This window comes from Xyrauchen texanus, chromosome 1 (assembly GCF_025860055.1).
Source record: "Xyrauchen texanus isolate HMW12.3.18 chromosome 1, RBS_HiC_50CHRs, whole genome shotgun sequence".
Lineage (NCBI taxonomy): Eukaryota > Metazoa > Chordata > Actinopteri > Cypriniformes > Catostomidae > Xyrauchen > Xyrauchen texanus.
Window position 1 is genome coordinate 58498565 of NC_068276.1, and position 25366 is coordinate 58523930.

Below are 25366 nucleotides of genomic sequence, written 5' to 3' on the forward strand. Positions count from 1 at the left end.
TATAGCATACTTTCTGTTTGAAGCTTGTTTGTTGATCTTTGACATTGTTTATTTTGTCATTTGTTCACTGTGGATCCTGTCTTGGAACCAAAGAAAACTTTGGAACCTTTACCAAATCCAATGTTCTAATGGAATGCTTTCAAATTTTCAGGTTTAGAGAACTTCAAGAGCAGAGGTTAAAAAGCACTGAGCTACCAAATGGACAAACTAGCCCATTATCAGAAGAGGAGAAGTGCAGAGGCATGGGTTTGAATCGAAGCATGTGGGGAAACTCCTACGAGGAGCACGACAGGAACACACAACCCCTCGCTGGTGCAATTAAAGTATCTGGAAGTAATACACCAAGAGAAACTTTGGAATTGTTGGATCCAGAGACGAAAGGGGATAATGTGCAACCAACATCTGTAGTGACAATCCGAGAGCGACCTCAGACTCTAGAGGACCCCAATCAGAGGACACGGGCCAAACGGGAGACTCGACGAATGCGAGAACTAGAGCAGGCCAAATTTAGCTTGGAACTTCTTAAGGTGCGGTCCACCGGTGGAGCATCTCCATCGGAAGAGAGACGCTGGTCGATGGAGCTGGTCAGTGAGATTGCTCATTCTCCTCTGGGTACCCCAGACAGCCAGAGTTCCAAAGGCAGCTTTGAGCTACTCAATATAGATGACTATCTCAAAGACAGGGCACCTTCTGCCGAACCGGAAGACCTTGGTTTTCCTTTGTCTGTGCCGGAGCAGCATGATGTATTTCCCAACATTCACAAGCCCGTTTTGCCCTCTGACACTTCGGAAACTATTGTTTTGTCTGAACCCACTAGCAAACCAGAAGCTCCCAGAATACCAAACTCTCTCCCAACCTTCTACACCCCACCATCAGAAAGAAGCTCTCTATTTGTGAAGTCTTGTATAGAATCTGCCACTCCACGTCCTGTTGGCTCCGGTAAGCCTATGAAAGACAAGGAGTCCAATCGCAGGCCAGTGGTCGTGGTCATTAGTATGCAAAAGGAAACCTTGTTAAATGAATCAGATGTGAAGCCTCCAGAGGTCCGAGACAGTGCCGCCCAAACAAGTGAGCCACCCAGCCCAGTACAGCCCAGCAGTGACAGTCTTTATGTGATGGAAAAGCTTGAGAAACTTAACGAGGAGAAGGAAGAGCGACAGAAACATCAGCAGCAGCTAAATGAAAAAGAGATGATGGTGCAGATCCGTCAACAGAAGCACATCCTGGAAGAACAACGAAGGTATTTTGCCCAATACGAAAGGGAGATGTTTGAAAAGCAGAGATTTGAGGCTCTGCAAAGGATTGAGCAGAGCAGACAAGACAGTTCTGGAAGAAAGCAGGCCATGGACATAGGTCTTGCTCTCATAGCTCAATCAGAGCCTGACCTCACCTCCCAACCTCACGTCCCAGGAAATGAAGTTGCTCCTTCAATATTCAAAGACCAACAAATGGACACCCGAAAGGTACCTGATGGGTGGGCTCCAAAATTGACACTGGATTCTAGAGGGGATGAAACCAGAAAGAGAATAACAAAGATGTCCACTCAGAATGCCAACATTAACATGACTGAGAGGTCTGGAAACATATTCTTTTCTCCAAAGACCAAGGTTTCTCCCTCAAAGTAAGTGGCAATCGTTTTGTGACCTCTCTAAACAGGGTAGAGGGTACCAGTTGTCTGAATATTATTGTATATATTGTACATACTAGAGTAGGGCACGAGTAGGGGTGTACCGATTGATTGGCCGCCATTCTAAATCGGACGATCTTTGATTTAAATCTGCGATTTAAGATTCAGGGCAGATCTTTTTTTCAATTGCATCATGCACGAAATCACACCCACTGCTACTCAAATAAATGAGTACTTGGTGAGCCCGCAAAGCATGATGTTGTGGCCACTGGAGGGTTAGTTTTTGGCATTTCTAAGCATTCCCAAATGTAAACTTTCTGACATGCTGTAAAAAAAATGTGCTAGTGTGTTTAAAAAGTGTAAATTAATTAAATGTGTATGAATTGTAAAGGTGTCCAGTTACGAAGGTAATTCTGACACGCTGTACAGTTAGACATGAATAGGACAAAGATACTGTCATCGGATGCATAAATGAATTAAACAACAAATAAACATGCAAATACAAATCTGATTTGATCATGATATAACGTTAGTTGTGGCAATCAGATGGTGTGTGGATCTCCCCCAGCATGCACGCTCCAACGTGTTCTCTCAATATCACAAAAATCCCAATTTCAATTGGATGTATGTTGTATGTTTGTCACAAAATCACTGATATCAGCAAGAACAGTTTTACCTTCAGTAACGGCATTGCGTCTTTATGCAGTTGCTCAATAATTAGTGATTTGCAGCAAAGGGCTCTTTATAAAGAAAAATCGGCGATCAGTATCTGCCCATCACAGTGTTAAAATATCGGTGATCAGTATCGGCCTCAAATTTCCTGATTGGTGCACCACTAGGCACGATCTTACTCAGATCTTGGTACTTGAGTACCCAAAGTAAAAGCAATAATCGATCATGAAACGGTGATCACTAATGTTCATGCATTACATGACTTCTCACTGAATTCTACATTTAATAACTAAACTAATGTGTCAAAAAGAAGCCTTATTTTTAATTTTGTGATTATGTTGTTATTTTTGGCAGTGTCTTTTAATACATTCTAGAAATATTTTCAGCTTCACACCTATTTTACTGCCTATTAAACATGAAGATTATGGTGACTCTGTTAAAGCCAGCTGCAACGAAAATTGTGCTACGTGCTTAAGATGATTACAGCAACCTGTAGGAAGAGAAGGGAGACTATGCTTTCTGAGTGCTTTTTCATTGAGTTGGCCAGTGAGTCTTCACATAATGACAATATACACTCACCTAAAGGATTATTAGGAACACCTGTTCAATTTCTCATTAATGCAATTATCTAATCAACCAATCACATGGCAGTTGCTTCAATGCATTTAGGGGTGTGGTCCTGGTCAAGACAATCTCCTGAACTCCAAACTGAATGTCAGAATGGGAAAGAAAGGTGATTTAAGCAATTTTGAGCGTGGCATGGTTGTTGGTGCCAGACGGGCCGGTCTGAGTATTTCACAATCTGCTCAGTTACTGGGATTTTCACGCACAACCATTTCTAGGGTTTACAAAGAATGGTGTGAAAAGGGAAAAACATCCAGTATGCGGCAGTCCTGTGGGCTGAAAATGCCTTGTTGATGCTAGAGGTCAGAGGAGAATGGGCCGATTGATTCAAGCTGATAGAAGAGCAACTTTGCCTGAAATAACCACTCGTTACAACCGAGGTATGCAGCAAAGCATTTGTGAAGCCACAACACGCACAACCTTGAGGCGGATGGGCTACAACAGCAGAAGACCCCACCGGGTACCACTCATCTCCACTGCAAATAGGAAAAAGAGGCTACAATTTGCAAGAGCTCACCAAAATTGGACAGTTGAAGACTGGAAAAATGTTGCCTGGTCTGATGAGTCTCGATTTCTGTTGAGACATTCAGATGGTAGAGTCAGAATTTGGCGTAAACAGAATGAGAACATGGATCCATCATGCCTTGTTACCACTGTGCAGGCTGGTGGTGGTGGTGTAATGGTGTGGGGGATGTTTTCTTGGCACACTTTAGGCACCTTAGTGCCAATTGGGCATCGTTTAAATGCCACGGCCTACCTGAGCATTGTTTCTGACCATGTCCATCCCTTTATGGCCACCATGTACCCATCCTCTGATGGCTACTTCCAGCAGGATAATGCACCATGTCACAAAGCTCGAATCATTTCAAATTGGTTTCTTGAACATGACAATGAGTTCACTGTACTAAAATGGCCCCCACAGTCACCAGCTCTCAACCCAATAGAGCATCTTTGGGATGTGGTGGAACGGGAGCTTCGTGCCCTGGATGTGCATCCCACAAATCTCCATCAACTGCAAGATGCTATCCTATCAATATGGACCTACATTTCTAAAGAATGCTTTCAGCACCTTGTTGAATCAATGCCACGTAGAATTAAGGCAGTTCTGAAGGTGTTCCTAATAATCCTTTAGGTGAGTGTATATAGCCTTATGTTTTGATTATGCAATATCTTTTAAGGTTGTTATAACAGCCTATAATAATGAATATGCGAGACACTGAAATGCAACGGCCAAAGACCCATTCCAGTGGACATGCTATACATTTTAAACAATGAAGGATTGTCAAAAATTACTAATAAAAGCTTCATTAAAGTAGTCAAGACTACTTAAGTTTCTGAAGCCATACATCATTTCAAGACGTTCATATGCTCAACGATCGCACACGAGAATTAAAGATGTTTGCAGTTTTTACCTCAAACCTACTGTGAAGTACATTTTGAAGTATGTCAAAGTGATTTACATTGGCTTACATTGGCTTAGACTGGCACTAAGTGGCCTGGATGCTGCATAATTCAAACACAGCAGTTTTCAGTTATCAGTGCCATTGTAGAAATTCACTCTGCACAGTAAAACAGGATTCATTTAATCCATGAATGAAAGTGTCCAATAACAGGGCAGTTACTGAGATTAATAGAGTAGTCTTCAGATGGTCATGTGATCCAAACATGGCCGCCCCCATGAGGACGCCCCTGCCCCATGTAGAATAAAAGGGCTTTTATAAGGTAACTGATATGACTGAACTCTTCATCTCACATGAGTGCTCATGATTTTATACACACGTTTCAAAATTACTATATATTTCTTTAGAAGTAAATCTTTTTAAATGAGGAAAAAAATTACAGAGTGCACCTTTAAGACATTATATATGAATGTGCACAATAATGAATTTACATTTACATTTATGCATTTGGCAGATGCTTTTATCCAAAGCGACATACTGTGCACTTATTAAAGGGACAATCCCCCCGGAGCAACCTGGAGTTAAGTGCCTTGCTCAAGGACACAATGGTGGTGGCGGTGGGGATTGAACCAGTGACCTTCTGATGACCAGTTATGTGTTTTAGCCCACTACACCACCACCACCACTCCAATTCAGAGTTTTGAGCTACGGTGGAGGGGTACATTTTGATTGAATAATAACGTGTATCTTGGTCTCTGCCTCTCACAGTTGTTGTCTTGAAGTATAGTGGACAAAGTGGTTTACTTTTATGAAGCTACTTTTGGTAATAGTTGTGCGATCCATGAAAGAAATAAAGTTGAATAGATTTTGAACGACATGAGGGTGAGTAATGATGAAACCTATTGACTTTGTTTTAGGGTCGATAACGACTTAGCCACTCAAGGGAAAACACCGGGAGTCCAGAATGAAATAACCCTCTTGGATTACAAGTCAACAAAGGGTCGTGAGGTGAGACTTTTTATTATATGTTTATTATTATATACATATACTATTACATTTTTTCTTTGTTATATGTGAACATTTGTTTTGGAAGTCTTTCTGTGTTAGAATAAGACCTTGGTGACAGCCTACCCTGGCTGTATGGGGAGCATCTTCACTTGTGTTATTATCATTTGGTTGATTAGGTCGGCCGACCAGGTCGTAAAAAAGCCCACATGGCACGAACACGCTCCGACTTCCTGACCCGCGGTTCAAACGCCCTGGGTGAGGGGGAGTCAGAGGAAGAGGAGTATGAAGAGACCCCTCTGTCTCCTGGCACACCCCTCCCCAAACAGGACTCGGAGGAAAGCGCACTTGAAGTTTGTCACAGTGACTCTGAAATGGTAATTGAACGGTCTGAGCTACGCCATGCTGGCCCAGCAGCAAGACCTTTCTCTACAGCTAACTCCAGAAGAACCCGATAGAACGCTTTACTGACCACCTGAAACGCTTCTGCACTCCCTATCCGATTGCGATATTCAACCACAGATTCCGAAAAACTTTTTGAGAACTATTCTCATCTGTGATGGCAGGCACATAGAAAGACAATTCACATATAATAAGATGCATATGTTTATATTGCAGTTTATATTAGTTGAAAACATTTCAATTAGGGCTGTCAATTATAACAAGTAATCATGATTGGCCTAAAGATTTTTTAATTTGTTTACTTTTCTCTTAATATATATTTTTTTCCTTTCTAAATGTTGGGAATTCTGTTCTTCAAACACTACTACTATATATATATATATATATATTATCTTAATATCCTTAAAATATGAATTAATTCTTAAAAATCATATAATATATTAAAGGAATATGCTTGATATGAGCTTCAAATTAAGCTCAATCGACAGCATTTGTGGCATTATATTTTTTACAACAAAAATACATTTTGACTCATCCCTCCTTCTCTTGAGAAAAAACAAAAAAGTGAATGGGGGCCAATCCGTAAAAGTTAAAATACACACCGTTTTAAAAATATAGCTGCAAGATGTAAACAATATGCGTGTTAACAATCGTTATTAGCCTTTTCTGTGTAAAGTTGCAGTAAATTTAGGAAAATGTTGATATGACGATGAAATGTCAACAATTGTGTAGAGTGGAGGAGGGCGGGGTCGGGCTGGAAAAATGCACGCAAGGTCCCCAATCAGCCTGATGGGGGTGCGAGGGATAAAGGCGGCTGGTGACGACGGTTCGAGAGAGAGAGAGAGAGAGAGAATGACATGGAGCTGCTCTGTGTTTATGTTTGTGTGTTTTTCGTTCAGTTCATTATTAAAACTGTTTTGTATATTGCCAAGCCGGTTCTCGCCTCCCATTTCTGCTGGTGGCGAGGGTGGATTTATCCGCTCTCCCGTGCCTCCCTGGAATTAGAGATAGGTGTTAGTCGTAATTTAGCTCAGATGTAAGTGCCCTTACCTCTTCTCTCTCTCTCTCTCTCCGGACAGGCACTTGACCACGCCCCCGCTGCCACAAATTGTAAAAACAACTTTACAGCTCAAATAATGCATGTTTTTTTAAGAGAAAAATTAATGTAAGTGCTTTTATAAAAGCTTCAATTATCTGCTTTAAAACCATTCAACAATTGGCCCCATTCACTTGCATTGTAAGTGTCTCACTGTAACCTCAATTTTTGATTTTTATAAAGACAACAAGGGATGAGTCGAAATTGTTTTTTTTTTTTTTTTTTTGTGGTTATCAACATTATGCCACAAATGCGGTCGATCGAGCTTAACTTGTATTGAACCCGGAATGTTCCTTAAAGTCTTGTTTCCAGATAAATCTAACAGTGTTTAATGATGTCCATGCTTAAAACAAGAAAAAAATTATTATAATAATTTTATTTTTTTATTGGATTTATGCTTATGATAATATATTGTTTTAAATATAATATATCATTTTATATAATAATAAAAATGCCAATAGGGTAAAAAAAAAGAGAAGAAAATTTAATTCAAAGCAAAAACATGTTTATTTTTCATGCCACATTGGTTAATGTGTAATTTTTTTACGGAGTAAAAATATGATGTATTTATTTGCAATGAATGCATTCAGTTTATCTCTCCAAGACAGACAACATAATATCAAAAGCATGTGTAAAAGATGATTTATTGATGCCTGTGAATTTAAGTGAAGTGTAAATATTCATTGCAAAAGCCCCACAATATAATGCTATAATTTTGACCATACTGTAAACATCACACAGATGTCAAATTCGGTCAGAGCAATCATTTCTTCAATGTAACCGTGTTAAACATGTAATTAGTGTGCTTAATGTGTTAACTTTGACAGCCCTAATTTTAATTCATTTTCAACCAACACAAACGTCTAGATACTAAAACAGACTAAAAGTCTTTGGTACAGTATATTCATAACACACAGTATGTCATTGGTGACTTCATCAGTACATTGGCACAGCAACCCGCCACACAGATTTGGATGGCTTCCAGCAGAAGTTTGCTTTTCTCTCCAGATTTACAAAGGCATCTCACGTAACCTTTAACCCACGGCACTCTTCGCTATCTGACCACTGTACTTGCCTAGACATAACAGCTATGCTAGTTATAGGTTGCTTCGACTCTACCAAGACTGTGAGATCCTGCTTGGATAACGATCATTGCATGCTTTAGTGTCTTTCTCTTTCTCCAACTCTTCAGTGATTCACCAAGGTTGAGACCATGGGCCTGTCATGGCATCTGTTCTAATCATTCATTCTCTTCTATTCATTTCTTTCTCTGTAGCTGTCTTTATGTGCTGCAATAATGACTCTTCCCAGTCTTTTGATATTCAGCCATCCCTAACCTAAGTGAAATGCTTTAATGTTTATAAGATGTTGTCAATGTTTCCACCCTTGTAGGATTCAAGTCACATGATATCAGTAGAGTTCTGTTTCATTGTCGGCCACTGGTTTTAGTTCATTAGAGTTGAAGAAGAAATTGATTTAACCACTTAGTGTCTTCAATCTATATTAAGGCACAACACATGTTCCCACTCCTTTTGCCCATTTAAAAATGTTAAAATGACACTAACTACCAACAAATAATGGCTGAAGGAAAAGGAAGAGACAACGTCTCTATTTAATGGTATAGTTCAGTCCAGAAAATGAGATTAGTCATCATTTATTCACCCTTATGTTGTTCCAACCCCATGTGACTTTCATTCTTCCATGAATTACAAAAAGAGATGTTTAGCAGAATTCTCATGCTGATCTTTACCAGACAGTGAAAGCATACAGATACTAGGGGTTGTCACACTAAATGACTAAAAAGCACCATTCAAGTATTGCATTATGAAACATTTCTGTGCATTTTCAAATATGCCAAATACAATATTTGAAAATATGAATACGATTCCTGACCTCATCAGTGAATAACGCCTTAAGTTTAGGCCTGTTCCTCAAAAAAGCTATTGTATCTCATGTATTACAAAGACTTTGAATATAGTCTTTGTAATACATGTTTTTTTGTTTTTGAGATTCTGTGCACTATATGCAGTTGTTGTATGGATTAGATCAGCATGGATGTTCTGAAAAAAAAATCTAGTTTTGTGAATTAAAAACAATTTGTGTAAATCATTCCTTGACATATGTTTAGTTGATCTTCTGCAATTCCACATTTTGAATATTGTGGGGAAAAAAATGTGGTTTCATATATTGTACATTGTCTTTTAGCTGTCCACGGCCAGTGAAGAACAGAAAAACATTTATAAAGCCATGTTATCTGGAGACCTGGGCAAAATTGACACCATGAGGAAGAACTCCGGAGATGGAAGGTATTTACATTAGTTGTTATATTAGGTCAAATCCCAATTAAGACAAGTAATCTTACTGTCAATGTTATTATACCAGTTAAAAAAGCTGCTATTTTCTCTTCAATGAAAATGTATGTTGACTTAAACAACATACTCATACAAAACTCAAAAAAGCACCATAGAAGTCTATAGTCATAGTATACTGTAGCAAATGTTTGAGAAACATACCAAATTTAAGTCATTATTCATTTAAAAATTCTCTCATCATTTACTCACCCTCATGCCATCCCAGAGGTGTATGCAGGGCTGGACTGGGAAGAGAAATCAGCCCGGGATTTTACATAGCAACTGGCCCAAATGTTGTTTGGGGGGGTGGGGGCAAGAGTTGTTGAGCGTGGGGGGTGTTCACTGTCCTTTTCTGCATATCGCGGCGCTGTTTTTTGGTCTGTTCTGCATTTTAGCTTATCGCGGCCCATTCGGACTGTTTCGTGGCCAACCCACTGGCCCGCTCTGTTCTCCCGATGGCCAGTCCTCCCCTGATCAGCCCCAAAGTGCGTCGGCCCACCGGGAAAATGCCCAATATGCGTGGGGGTTGTGTTCGCTGTCCTTTTCTGCATAACGCGTCGCTGTTTTGTGGTCCGTTCTGCATAACGCGGCGCCTCATTTTAGCTTATCGCGGCCCATTCGGACTGTTTCGTGGCCAACCCACTGGCCCGCTCTGTTCTCCCAATGGCCAGTCCTCCCCTGATCGGCCTCAAAGTGCGTCGGCCCACTGGGAAAATGCCCGGTATGCCAGATTACCAGTCCAGCCCTGGGTGTATGACTTTCTATCTGCAGAACACAAATTAAGATTTTTAGAAGAATATTTTCGCTCTGTAGGTCCTTAATGTGCAAGTAAATGGTGACCAAACTTTGAAACTTATAAAATCACATAAAGGCAACATAAAAGTAATCCATACAACTCCAGTGGTTTTATCCATGTCCTTAGTAGCAATATGATAGGTGTGGGTTAGAAACAGATCAATATGCAAGTAATTGTTTTACTATAAATCTTACCCTTTTACCAGCCTTGACCAGTAGGTGACGAGATGTACGAAGAAGGCAAATCTCAAAAAAATTTAAATAATGTGAAAGTGGTAATTTATAGTAAAAGGACATACATGTGTATTTATTTCTAACCCACACCTTTCATATCACTTCAGAAATATTAAATAAACCACTGGAGTCTTATGGATTACTTTTATGCTGCCTTTATGTGCTTTTATGAGCTTAAAATTCTGGTCACCATTCACTTGCATTGTATCGACCTACAGAGCTGAAATACTCTTCTGAAAATCTTTGTGTTCTGCAGAAGAGAGAAAGTCCTACACATCTGGGATGGCATAAGGTGAGTAAATGATGAGAGCATTTTCATGTTTTGGTGAACAACTATTTTAAATCTTTACATTTTATGTTTGTGTTCAATAAAATAAAATGTGCATAGGTTTGACGGCATATTTAATTGGTTCTCGCATTTGATGTGACTGATCACAATGCAAATAGTTAAAAAAGCCCAACTGCACGTGATATTATGAGTGAAAACAACTTAAATTTCAATATATTCCTCACACAAAGCTATCCTGGATTTAGAAGATTGAAATATAGCGCATGAGTCATATGGATTACTTTTATGGTGTTTTTTTTTATACTTGGCTGAATAAATCACCACCCACATTTCTTTGTATGGAAAACAAGCTTTTTGCCAAACATCTGCAATGAAAGATAATAATTAAACCGAATTAGTCAGAATAAAATGAGGGGTAGTAAATGAAGGTCCATTTTTAAACTTGCTTTCTCAATTTGCACATGTACAAAATGATGTGTAGGGTACGTGGTAAAATGCGTTTCTGGGCAAAGACAAAGCATGGAGAGAAGAAGCCATCGCGAGAGCGGCTGGTGTGTGGCGGTGATACTCTTGATGGAGATGACACTGAAACTGCCCTTATAATGGAAGAAGGTGAGATGAAACAATTCATGTACATTGAGAACTGTTTCAGTCATAAAACCATTGATTTTGGTATTAGAGTGGTGGTGGCGGCATTGTGGGCTAAAGCACATAACTGGTAATCAGAAGGTTGCTGGTTCGATCCCCACAGCCACCACCATTGTGTCCTTGAGCAAGACACTTAACTCCAGGTTGTCCCTGTAATAAGTGCTCTGTAAGTCGCTTTGGATAAAAGCGTCTGCCAAATGCGTAAATGTAAATGATTTATTCTGTTTTTTAGGAGTAGAGCGCCTTTCCCCTCCTCGAAGCCCAGATTTGACCTTACAGAGGGAGTTTAAAGAGAACAAAGAGCTGTCCCCTAAAGTGAAGCGGCGACGAAGTGTGAAGATTTGTAATGTGGCTCTAGAGCCCGTCCAGTGGCAGAACGATGCACTGCAGATACTCACATGTGCCAATGACTACAGGAGCATGAATGACTTCCTCATGAAGAAGGTACACAACTTGATGAATGTACTAATACTGTACCCACTTACTACTTGCCCTCACCGTTAAATAACTGTTGATGTGATAACAATTTTTTAATCTTATAGATCTCTGATTTAGACACAGAAGATGGTAAGAAAGACACAATGGTGGATGTTGTGTTCAAAAAGGCACTTAAGGAGTTCCGCTTGAATATCTTCAACTCCTACTCCACAGCTTTAGCTGTAAGTACCTAATCAAACCCTTAATAAGATGTTTTCATGCCCATTGACTTCACATCATTTAAAGGCATACTTCACCTTAAAAATGTCATCATTTACTCACCCTCATTTTGTTTCAAACCCAAGTGAACCGTCTTTAACAATACAAAATACAATGAGACTTACGCTTTGGTCTATGTGTAGATGGACGATGGAAAGAGCATTCGATATAAGGATCTCTACGCCCTCTTTGAGCAAATCCTGGAGAAGAACATGCGTCTGGAGCAGAGAGACTGGAGCGAGTCGCCAGTGAAAGTCTGGGTCAACACCTTCAAAGTGTTCCTGGATGAGTTCATGACGGAGCATAAACCTCTGGACAGCGGCATGAGCAAGGTACATTTCTATATTTTCTGTTTGTATGGTCAAACCGCCCAAATATTGATATCTTCCACGGTGGTCTACAAGCCCTAACCAGCTTCACCAAGATGGTCTACTTGCTCAACCAGCTGATCAACAATCTAGACCATCTTGGACCATACAGCAGAAAATAAAACAGAAATAATGAAATGTTTCTGTCAATAAATACAAGTGTAATCAAAAGAGAGTACAAATAAATGAATAGTGCACGAAATGTTGTCTGTATTCATTTATTCATGTAAAATCTAAAATGTACGGTGGCCCAGGGGTGCACAGCACAACAAAATAAGCAAAGCAAATAAAAGCTGAAAACACAATGAAATTAAACCACAATGCAACGATATTAAGCCATAACACAACGAAACTAAGCCTTATCTTTTCTGATTATTTAGTTGTGTGCGGCTTAATTTAGTTGTGATTTCAGCTTTGCCAATTTTGTTGTGTTGTGCACCCCTGGGTCACCGTAAAAATGACATGAAAATAACATGTATGCATACCAGGTAAAAATACCTCAAAATGAAATACAGAGGACAAAATAAATAAATAAATAACATGAAATATTTAGTGTTGAGAAAAAGTATTTGTCCCATCCTGGTTTCCTCTGTTTTTGTGTATATCTCAAACTAAATTGTTTAAAAAATTCTGACTAATTCTAACATAAAACAAAGGCAATCTGAGTAAACACACAAAACAATTTTTAAATAATAATGTTATTTATTGAAGCAAAGAATGATCAAATACCAACTGGGCCTGTGTGACAAAGTATTTGCCCCATTAGTTACTAAATCCCCAAATCTATGAACCTGCATTCATAATGGGATTCAGCTGGACTAGACACACCCAGATCTGATTACTGCAAACCCTGTTCAATCAAATCTACACATAAATACTAAGTTTCAGCAGCATGAAGTTGGCTAAAAGGTTTCACCCAGTAGCACACTATGCCAAGGTCAAAATAAATTCCAGAAATGATGAGGGAAAAGGTGATTGAAATACATCAGTCTAGGAAGGGTTACAAAGCTATTTTAAAGAATCTGGGAATCCAAAGAGCCACAGTGAGAGACATCATCTCCAATTGGATAAAATTTGGCACAGTAGTGAACCTTTCCAGAAGTGGCCAACCTTCCAAAATTCCTCCAAGAGCGCAGCGACGACTCATCCAAAAAAGCCAAGGACAGCATCCAAGGAACCTCAGGCGCCTCTCACATCAATAAAGGTTCATGACTCCACGATCAGAAAGACACTGGCCAAAAATGCCACCCATGGAAGAGTGGCGAGTCGAAAACCACTGCAAACCCAGAAGAACATTAAGGCTCATCTGAATTTTGCCAAAACACACCTTGATGATCCTCAAAGCTTTTGGGAGAATGTTCTGTGGACTAATGAGTCAAAAGTGGTACTGTTTGGAAGACAGGGGTCCCGTTACATCTGGCATAAATCAAACACAGAATTACTTAAAAAGAACATCATACATACAGTCAAGCATGGTGGTGGTAGTGTGATGGTGTGGGGATGCTTTGCTGCTTCAGGTCCAGGGCGGCTTACAATTATTTAATTCATCAACATGAATTCTGCTCTCTACCAGAAAATCCTAAAGGAGAACGTCCAGTCATCAGTCTGAGTTGAAGCTCAAGCGCAACTGGATTATGCAGTAAGACAATGATCCAAAGCCTAGGAGTAAATCCACCTCTGAATGACTCAAAAGAAGCTAAACTAAAGTTTTAGAGTCCCGACTTGAAACAGATTGAGATGCTGTGGTAGGACCTTAAACGGGCAGTTCATGCTCGAAAACCCTCCAATGTGGCTGAACTAAAGCAGTTCGGCAAAGACTGATCTCCGGTTTTCGGAAGCGTTTGGTTGCAGTTGTTGCTGCTAAAGGTGGCACAAACAGCTATTAAGATTAAGGGGGCAGTTTGTTTTTCACATGGGCGATATAGGTGTTGGAGAATACAAATAAATAAATTGGGCATAAAATATATTTTATTATGTTGGGTTTATTTTCTGTATTTATGTCAAATGAAAAGAATAAAGAAATATATCAGAAATAATTAAGTGCAAAATTCTGTGTGTCAGCCAATAAATAAAAGTGAGTACAGGCGGCTGTGGCTCAGGTGGTAGAGCGGGGCGGCTGCTAATCGCAGGGTTGGAGGTTCGATTCCCGGCCCACACGACTCCACATGCCGAAGTGTCTTTGGGCAAGACACTGAACCCCAAGTTGCTCCCAATGGCAGGCTAGTGCCTTGCATGGCAGCTCTCATGGAGGGTGATTGGGACACAGCGTAAAGCACTTTGGTAACCTCTAAGGTTTAAAGAAGCGCTATATAAGTGCAGAACATTTACCATGTCTAATATATAAAAGATAAATATGATGAAACACAAATACCATGTAAAAAACACAAATACATGTATCATGAAATAATTAAATACGTAATGAAATGTTTGTTAATAAATAAGTGTAATCACGAGTACAGCATCATAAATATGGTGTGAAATTCACTCATTTAAATATTTACGTAACATAAAATATGCCTTGAAATTTAAAGTGTTGCTTTCACATATCAAAGTTACGAGGTCAGGATCTAAAGAATAATTTAGTTTTTGATGGGTGCATAGGCTTGAGTTGGTTGTTGATGCCTAATGTAATATCAGGGTTTGTAATTTGGTCAAATATTTCTATCAAACAGTTGTTTTAATGGCTGTTAATCAGTTGTTTTCCTCACATAGGCCCCTAAACCAGACCGCAAGAAGAGAAGGAAGAAGGACACTGATATTGTGAGTGAAACATAGTCGGAGACTGAACTAACATTTCTGTTTTGCATGTAATGAGAGTGACGCTGAGCTTTAATGTCGTTCAGGTGGAGGAACACAACGGCCACATCTTCAAGTCGACTCAGTACAGCATTCCTACCTATTGCGAGTACTGCTCATCCCTCATCTGGATGATGGACAAAGCGTGTGTCTGTAAACGTGAGTTTAATGTCCTCATGAACTCAATTCAGCTTAATCAGATTGCTTACCAACAAACCAATGGCCTCTCGACTTGAAGAGAGAACAATTTGCCTTTGTAAAGCAGGATGTTTTCCGCCATGTTACAGTGAGAGAGGAATGTTTGCTCCAATTTAGAGTTTATTTTAGGTACCGCTTCTTTCATGGCTTTTCTTGTTTTTCTGTCGTGTGTTCTGACTTTGACTGAAAATGAGAATCAATGTGATGTCTATGTCTTGTGCAGTGTGCCGGTATGCCTGTCACAGAAAGTGTTGTCAGAAAATGACCACCAAATGCAGCAAGAAGGTAAGGGATTGTTTCTTCTGGTTGTCGCATTCATGTGTGGGAGTCACTTGGTTTTAAAATGTGATGGGAACATTTTGAGGCATTGTGCTGGTTGTGACATGACAAAATGGCTGAAGGCTTAGCTGAATGAAAAACATGAGTAGCAATTAGATAATTAGGTTTTCCACAAATAATCTAAAGGAATAGTTCTCCCAAAATGACAATTCTGTCATCATTTACTCAACTCTCATGTTGTTCCAGACCAGTTCAAATTTCTTTCTTGTGTGGATCACAAAAGGAGACGTTAGACAGAATGTGTGCATCGGTCACCATTCACATTCATTGCATCTTTTTTCCATACTATAGAATTTTCATTTTGGGGTGAAATATACATTTATCATGGTCTATTATTGTCTAATAGTTTGTGTGATATATTGATACTAAAGATCAAGTATATTCTCTGTAGTAGGGTATTTGTAGTAGAGCTCATTTCCAAGTCAAAACTGCAAACCAAAAAATTACAATTATAAATGTCTATAAATAATTTCCACAATAATTGCACATGAAGTTGATATTTTTCAACGTAAAACTTCAGTTACATTGACATTTATGCATTTGGCAGATGCTTTTATCCAAAGCGACTTACAGTGCACTTATTACAGGGACAGTCCCCCCGGAGCAACCTGGATTAAGTGTCTTGCTCAAGGACACAATGGTGGTGGCTGTGGGGATCGAACCAGCAACCTTCTGATTACCAGTTATGTGCTTTAGTCCACTACGCCACCACCACTCCCAGTTCTCAAAGTGTTTGAGGGTGCAAACTTTCTTGCTGACCATTTCAAATGCACTTGTGACATTTAATTTGATAACTTCATTCCTGTCAGTCCCAGGATTTTGTACTGTAGGTCAGTGGATAGATGCATTCATCAGTAACTGTACTTTGTGTATATATATATATATATATATATATATATATATATATATATACACCAGCAGCCAAAGGTTTGGAATAATGTACAGATTTTGCACTTATGGAAAGAAATTGGTACTTTTATTCACCAAAGTGGCATTCAACTGATCACAATGTGTCAGTCATATACAATATAGTCAGGACATTACTGATGTAAAAGATTACTATTACAATTTGAAAAAACTTCTTAAACTACTTCAAAGATTTCTCATCAAAATATCCTCCACGTGCAGCAATGACAGTTTTGCAGATGCTTGTTATTCTAGCGGTCAGTTTGTCCAGATATTCAGGTGACATTTCACCCCACACTTCCTGTAGCACTTGCCATAGATGTGTCTGTCTTGTCGGGCACTTCTCACACACCTTACAGTCATGCCAGCATACTGTGGCAACTCAAAAACAAACACAAAGACAATGTTAAGCTTCATTTAATGAACCAAATAGATTTCAACTGTGTTTGATATAATGACAAATTATTTTCTAGCACCAAATTAGCAATTTATCATGATTATTCAAGGATAAGGTGTTGGAGTGATGCTGCTGTCTAGATTTGATCAAAAGTGACTTTTTTTAAATATTGATGTTGCTGTTTTTTTACATCAGTAATGTCCTGACTATACTTTGTGATCAGTTGAATGCCACTTTGGTGAATTAAAGTACCAATTTCCTTCAGAAACAGCAAAATCTGTAAATTTTTTCACACTTTTGGCCGCCAGTGTGTATATATAAAATATGTTTTACTGAACCAAAAGTACCGCTGTACATCAGTGAGTATATATGAGCAGTATAGAGACACACACATACATGCTTTTGTCTTAAATAATGCCATTGGAGGGGTGGGTGGGTGGGGTGTAGTGGGCTGAAGCACTAAACTGGTAAGCAGACGGTTGTCGGTTCGGTCCCCACAGCCACCACCATTGTGTCCTTGAGCAAGGCACTTAACTCCAGCTTGCTCCGGGGGGATTGTCCCTGTAATAATTGCACTGTAAGTCACTTTGGATAAAAGCATCTGCCAAATGCATAAATGTAACTGTAAATAATAGATGCTGTCAGTTACAGCGTGTTCCTTTTACCCCATGTGCAGTTTGATCCTGAGCTATCGGCAAGGCAGTTTGGTGTGGAGTTGTCCCGTCTCACCAATGACGAGCGAACGGTACCTTTAGTGGTAGAGAAACTCATCAACTACATTGAAATGCATGGCCTCTATTCAGAAGGCATCTACAGGAAGTCTGGATCCACCAATAAGATAAAGGAGCTGAAGCTGGGTCTGGATACAGGTACGACACCTAAGAACGGATACCATGTTTTGTTCTAGTTAATGCTGGGAAATAATGTGTCCAAGTGTTTGATGTGTGCTGTTATTTTCCCCTTAGATATAAACAGCATGAATCTGGATGACTACAATATTCATGTGATTGCCGGCGTTTTAAAGCAGTGGTTGCGTGATTTGCCTAATCCTCTCATGACCTTTGAACTGTATGAGGAATTCCTGCGGGCCATGGGTAAGCAGCTTACATTATGCGCCAGTCAAGGTTTTTTTTTTTTATTTAAATAAACCATCCCAAAAACTTAGGTTTTCAACATTTTCTGACACAGGGACCTACTACCATCCCAAGGACCCCAAATATAAAAATTCTATAATTTCTTGGTAACACTATTTATTAACTTTATTCATATCATGGTCTACTCGAACGCAAGTAATATTTGCAAGAAATTTGACACATGGGTCATGTAATCTAAAGAACATAAGAAAACCATAAAATGATCGTAGTGGTATTTACGTTCCTCTTGATCGGTCAATGAGTTCGGTGATGGCAACATCTTCCACTGGGCCCAGGTGGGTCACGTTATATTAGGGAAGGAGCTGGATTCCATTTCAACAGCCTTAGACACGAAGGAGCTGAGGAATGGGCACCGAGAGGGTTCTTGCAATCTGGAACAGACAGAAATATAGCCCTTATGTTGGTGCAAGGTTCATCATCTGGAGCACGCAGATGCCTGAAGCTAAAGAGGAGGTTTGCTTGCCAGAGCTAAACCTTGTCGCTGTAGTTATCTACCTGTTATAGGGATTCTGAACTTGCTGTTGCAATAGTCTTTTAGTGAGACTTGGCACTTGGTCGATCTTCTACTCTCCTTTTCCAAACCTCTTTAAAAATACTCTTGGCATTTTTCTGAGGACATTGAGACCAAACATGATATTGAAAGATGAAATGTTATGCATAAATTAATGTATAATTAAACTATTTGATTTTTGTGAACTATTGTGCTAATCAAACAACTGCAATTTTCATAAATGGATGTGTTGCAGTTGGTGTCCATGTTAGGAGTAAAAGTTTGTAGATTTCTGTCTTTCTTTGTGGCTTCTATGTTCAGCTTTTGCCACATGGCAAGTTAATGTTGCCTCAGGAGTTTAAGGAATTTGTATTATCCTTCATAGCCTAAATCTTAGGATGGGGGTTGAGATGTGCCAGAGAATTTTGGTGATACTTCACCATTAATGGACCATTGAGAATTCCTCTTCCATGTGTTGGAGAATCTGGGGTGGTCTTTGCTGTCCTGTAAGAGATGTTTGGTGGTTGTCCGAACGAAGGGATCCTGCTATAAACCGGCTGCAGATTTCTAATTGCAAAATCACCACATTCGAAACCTGATCACCTCCACATGAAATTTCATCCTCTGTATTGGATGGTAAAGCTTTGATGTGGATTTTCCTTCTTACTGTCTGTTGTTCAGTACACTGGATTGTGTGCGATAAAGCCATTTAATGCACGTGTAGTTCCAATCAATTTTAATCACCATTATATTAATGTGCCTACTCTGCTGTCTTCTGTTATGAGGCATTGCAAGAGTTTTATGGCTCTGTTCAAATGACCTCTGGACGTGAATGAAGAGTATCAAGTCTGATGAGTCTCAGAGCCGAGAATAATAATCACATCACAAAACACAACATCAGCAAGTCATGCAATGCTGTTTTTAACCCCTTAAACCCTAAAGGCATTTTGACGTATTTCCGTCATCATCCCCAAAAGTAAGAGCATATAACAAAAAAAAGAAAGAAGGAAAGAAAGAAAAAAATAGCAAAGACGTCAATTGCATGGTTTACATTTTTAGAAAACCTTTCAAAATGTAAGAAAATATATTTGGATTCTGCTCCGAGTCATGCTACAACACTGCTGACAAAACAAACAAAATATGAACGCTGAAAAATTAACTTTTCAGGTATTATTCAGTTTGACTATCTTTTAGACAAAGTATGGATGGTCAAAAAATGTACCTATACAAGGGAAAAATGTATTTGTTGATAGGAAAAAAGCAATCCAAAATTATTGCATATGGAGTCATTCTTTTCAAGGTGGACTTATTTATCAGTGTCCAAAAAATGTCTCAAAACCATAATTAATGTTTTATTGGATAGCAAAACTGAAAACTATGAATGCAAAAATATATATGTGTGTGTATATGTATATATATATATATATATATATATATATATATATATATATATATATATATATATACTTAAACTAGTCCAAAATTATACATTTCATATCTTATTCCATCACTCCAAAAATGTGCGTTGAGTGCCCTCTTGTGTGCGGTCTATGTATGTGCGCTCTGGTTCTATTATTGACCCAACATTGACCACGAAACATGTGCATTGCCCAAATATGCAGTCTGACACTCTCTTGAAATGCAGTGAGAATGATCCGACACATCTATGAGGTGAAGGGTCGTGTTGAGTGGGCCGCTTCCAGAGAATACCGTTACTATAGCGATCGCCATCAAACGCTAGCCATGGTAATATGATTTGAATTGTAATATGATAAACATCATCAAATATTGCTGTGCTGCTCAGAACGCCCACTAGGGATCGATCATGCATCGCTGACTGAAGCGCTGAATGTGGACTGTTTTATAAAGCACTGGTTTTGTAATGGGCAAGGCCCTGTTTCAATTTCATTCTTAATTCAATCAGTCGTGTAGCCTTAAAAGATACCATACCGATGTCTCAGAGGTCAAAGTCCGGAGGTTTTAAAGAATTTTAAAATTGTTTTCCCCTCATTGTGCACTGTAAATGACACTTTTACAACCATCTCATCCTCAACACTAGTTTTTCCTCATTAATGTGAAAATGGTAAAGAATAGAAATGAAATATTACATGTTCTGAGGAGAGCAAACCCTTCTATATTATGTAGCTATTATTATTTATGGACTGAGTAATTCAATTCACAGTTTTTACAGTGTGTGTGTGTGGTCTCCGAAAAACTCATGTCCATTTATCCAGTTATTCGTGTACAGCTTTTTAATTAATTCATTTATATAAATGTGATGTTATCTGTGTGTGATTTAGAACAGGCAGAACTCTAGATATAACGACCCATAGATAAAGTCAAAATTAGTGCTGCAAAAATCAAAGATAGATGTAACAAATCAATGCTATCAAGTGACCATGGTATAAGCGAGATAATCCATGGCTAAGTGTGTGTTAAACTATGTGAATGCACTTTTCATCATGTGATTCTTCACCTCCTCGTGCATTAAAGTCATTATACGCACTCCAGGCCGTGGGTTATCCATTACTTACTAACATTAACAAACATGAGACAATTATAGCTAAACTAGTGTTGACCTTGTTTCTCAATTAAACACCTTTTCATAATTTCCCCTTATTTTTTATTCAAGTGTCGTCTGACAGATATAGACTTGATTAACAATAGTTTTACACTAAAAAGAAGCAACACAATAAACCAGATATGATATAGTAGATTTAAATTTGTTTAATAACAGTTTTGCACATTATAGAAGCAACCAAATTAACCAAAGATATGATATAAGAGGTTCCTTTTGAGCACTAAAAAATAATGGTAAAGGTCTGCACTTATATAGCGCCTTTTTAACCTTAGCGGTATTCAAAGCGCTGTACAATTACGTCTCATTCACCCATTCACACTCACACACCAATGGCCGCAGAGCTGCCATGCAAGGCACTAGCCTGCCATTGGGAGCAACTTGGGGTTCAGTGTCTTGCCCAAGGACACTTCGGCATTTGGAGCGATGTGGGCCAGGAATCGAACCACCAACACAGCTGCCCCATAATAAATACAAAACAAATTAAGTTCTTTTTTAAATATTCAGAATATTTCTATATGAACAAGTTACATTTTTTTATTAACAACATATAATTATGTACGCTTTATACAGTATATAATTCCATGGACTACTTGCAGTATTTTCAAAATTCACAGACCCCCAGATGAAAACCCCTGGTTAAGATTAATCAGATATTTATAGAGGACACATAACGTTTGAACACGGTTGTTGATGTTTCTTCAGGTCTGCAGGACAAGAAAGAAGTTATTCGAGGTGTTTACTCTATAATTGACCAGCTCAGCAGAACTCACCTGAACACACTGGAGCGACTCATTTTCCATCTGGTCAGGTGAGAAACAATAACCGTCCACCTCACTAAAATAATATATTCTAAAATATAATATATCCATACAATTTGTTGGGATATAACAATTTGTTGTTTTAAAACTGATGGTTTTCATACCATTGGCATGTTTTCATTCACGGTATTGCGTGAAAATACACCGATCAGCCACAATATTAAAACCACCTGCCTAATATTGTGTAGGTCCCCTTCGTAACGCCAAAACAGCGCCAACCCGCATCTCAGAATAACATTCAGAGACAATTGTACAGAGCGGTTATCTGAGTTACTGTAGACTTTGTTAGTTCAAACCAGTCTGGCCATTCTCTGTTGACCTCTCTCATCAGCAAGGTGTTTCCGTCCACAGAACTGCCCCTCACTGGATGTTTTTTGTTTTTGACACCTTTCAGTGTAAATTCTAGAGACTGCTGTGCGTGAAAATCCCAGAAATACTCAAACCAGCCCATCTGGCACCAACAATCATTCCATGTGATTATGTAATCAGCCAATCTTGTGGCAGCAGTGCAGTGCATAAACTCATGCAGATATGGGTCAGGAGCTTCAGTTAATGTTCACATCAACCATCAGAATGGGGAAAAATGTGATCTCAGTGATTTGGACCGTGGCATGATTGTTGGTACCAGACAGGCTGGTTTGAGACATTTTGTAGTTTCTTTGGTCATGGGCAGCTCCATCAACTGACTGGGAAATTTCCTTGGTCCTAAATCCTGCTCCACAGCTGTTATTTATTTTAATTTTTTTACACACCATTTTTCCTTTCAGTGTGGCCAGAAAAATGACTAAATGCTGGAAACTTTCACTTCATGCCTAGTTAGGACAATTTATTAAACCATTCTGAGCTCTTTTTCTGCTGTCTACAGGATTGCCCTGCAGGAGGAGACCAACCGCATGTCTGCTAATGCGCTGGCCATCGTATTTGCTCCCTGCATCCTGCACTGCCCTGACACCATCGACCCTCTGCAGAGCGTTCAGGACATTGGCAAAACCACAGCGTAATGGTCAACTCTTACTTCTCACAGTCCGACTTTGATAGTTCTGTCCTGCTACTAAAAATTACCACAGATTGTAGTGATTTTAAGCAAGTTTTTAAGTGGTATTTAACCCAGAGTATTTCTCAAAAGGTGCACTCAGTGATTTTGTTTATGTTGAGCTTGCTGTTATACCTACTTAGCTGTGTGGATGCAGCATCATGCAAAAACAATAGTTTTTGAATTTAGATGACATTGTAGAAATGTGCTATTCACGGTCAGCTGTGATTCATTTATTCAGCAACTGAAAGTCTGCGATAACAGGGAGGTACTGAGATAAAATAAGTCATGTGAACTCATATCTTTCATTCTTCTGTAGAGCACTAAAGAAACGTTGGGCAGAATGACAGCCTCAATACCCATTCAATTTCATTCAACTTTTTATTTTCTCCATACAATGAAAGTTAAGTTCTGCCTAACACATAATTTTGTGTTCTGCTTAAGAAAGAAAGTCATACAGGTTTGGAACAACTCAAACTGTTTAAAATGAGAGAATAAAATCACTGAGTGCACCTTTAAAGCACTGCTCGGACATTTACCACATTATATTGTGTGTTATTTTCAAAGGTGTGTGGAGCTGATCATTTGCGAGCAGATGAATAAGTACAAGGCCAGACTAAAGGACATCAGCACTCTGGAGTTTGCAGAGAACAAAGCCAAGAGCCGGTTAACATTCATCCGTAGGTCCATGGTAAGAGATTAACAGCTGAGAGTGATGGTCACATTTGTACAGACATCCACATAACCTACATACTGTACCCACACCACCACAACAGTAATTATTGTATATATATATATATATAATAATATAATCATTAAAAAGTATTAAAGGGTTAGTTCACCCAAAAATGAAAATTATCCCATAATTTACTCACCCTCAAGCCATCCTAGGTGTATATGACTTTCTTCTTTCAGCCAAACACAATTGGAGTTATATAAAAAATATCCCGGCTCTTCCAAGCTTTATAATGGGAGTGAATGGTACCTTAGATTTTGAAGCCCAAAAAAGTGAATCCATCCATCAAAAAAGTAATCCATACGACTCCAGGGGGTTAATAAAGGCCTTCTGAAGAGGATCGATGAGTTTTTTGTAAGAACTATAATCACTGGCTTCCGGTAACGGTATCCAGAAGGCCTTTATTAACCCCCTGGTGCCGTATGGATATTTGGTGAAAATTAAGCAGTGTTGGTTAAGTTACTCTAAAAATTATTTAATTACTAACTTTACTAAATTTACTTTTCTAAATAACTTTTTTCAATTAAAAAGTAATTTAATTACAGTATTTAATTACTTAGAAATGCATTACACCCAAGTCTTAAAAATATATATTTTTTGCTTGCTTGTTTGAACATTTCCCTCCTTTGGTCGTAAGGTTGAATTTAATTGTTCGGATATTTGTTTTGCTAGGTGATTATCGAACAAGAGTGTTATGTGTGCGTTCTTGATCGAATGGGTGACGCACTGTTCTGTGTGCACTTTTGGGGGTCATGAATAATTTCAGCACTCTCAGAGCAGTTGTGAAAGCAAAATTCTGCGGATTCACACATTTGCACAATTACAAACATTTTCAACGAGAGCAGAGCAACTTCCGATGACGTGAGGAACAGAGATGTGGACAACATGACAAAGTTGAGAAAAGTTCATGTTCAAATGACGAGCGATATTTGGGAGCGACTACCAATAACAGAGAAGGCAGTGGAGCTCACGTCACCCATCTGCTGTGAGCGTGAGATACTGGAGACGTGCAGGCAAAATGCAGAAGTTGAACGTTTCTGTGAGCGAACTCAATGTTATATATCATTTGTCTGTAACCACACAATAAAATGATGCGTGGAAAACATTCTGCGTGTCGGCATTCTGAGTGCGTTTGATTCATTCATATTGATAGATGGTTCGTCTTTTTCATGAAATGATGCATTGAGCAATGCCTGATCGGTATATTCGGGTCACAGAATAATGGCCACGTTCCCGGATGAAGCATATCCGGGATTGTATTCGTCCTTTTAGCCTGCATACCTAAAGGATGGTACTTTATTAATGGCCGAGATGTACGTTCTTCATCAAATGTGGATTGGTGGTGGTGCAGTGGGCTAAAACACATAACTGGTAAGCAGAAGGTTGCTGGTTCGACCCCCACAGTCACCACCATTGTGTCCTTGAGCAAGGCACTTAACTCCAGGTTGCTCCGGGGGGGATTGTCCCTGTAATAAGTGCACTGTATGTCGCTTTGGATAAAATCATCTGCCAAATGCATAAATGTCAATGTAGCACACACTCTGCAAGTACACAATTTCGGTTGGAGCGTCTGACATCATTTACTCATCCTCATGTTGTTGCAAACCCATTTGACTTCCATGTAACTCAGGATTTTTTTTTTGCAGTGAAAGTGAATTGTGACTGGGGCAAAGACTCTGCCTAGCAAATCTTTTTGTGTTCTATGGAAGAA

The 25366-nt window shown here is 39.0% G+C and overlaps 1 protein-coding gene across 1 annotated transcript in view; it reads left to right on the forward strand.

The window, feature by feature from the left end:
* LOC127644872 (unconventional myosin-IXAa-like) overlaps window positions 1-25366 on the forward strand; it is a 198124-nt gene that overhangs the window by 164903 nt on the left and 7855 nt on the right. Inside the window, exons 26-41 of the mRNA XM_052128281.1 lie at window positions 152-1621; window positions 5241-5331; window positions 5508-5705; window positions 9032-9132; window positions 10977-11107; window positions 11376-11587; window positions 11686-11802; window positions 11983-12171; window positions 14920-14967; window positions 15051-15162; window positions 15425-15486; window positions 17520-17712; window positions 17809-17937; window positions 21771-21876; window positions 22752-22883; window positions 23487-23610. Of these exons, the coding sequence (XP_051984241.1) occupies window positions 152-1621; window positions 5241-5331; window positions 5508-5705; window positions 9032-9132; window positions 10977-11107; window positions 11376-11587; window positions 11686-11802; window positions 11983-12171; window positions 14920-14967; window positions 15051-15162; window positions 15425-15486; window positions 17520-17712; window positions 17809-17937; window positions 21771-21876; window positions 22752-22883; window positions 23487-23610 (3415 nt within the window). The remainder of the gene's footprint in view (window positions 1-151; window positions 1622-5240; window positions 5332-5507; window positions 5706-9031; window positions 9133-10976; window positions 11108-11375; window positions 11588-11685; window positions 11803-11982; window positions 12172-14919; window positions 14968-15050; window positions 15163-15424; window positions 15487-17519; window positions 17713-17808; window positions 17938-21770; window positions 21877-22751; window positions 22884-23486; window positions 23611-25366) is intronic.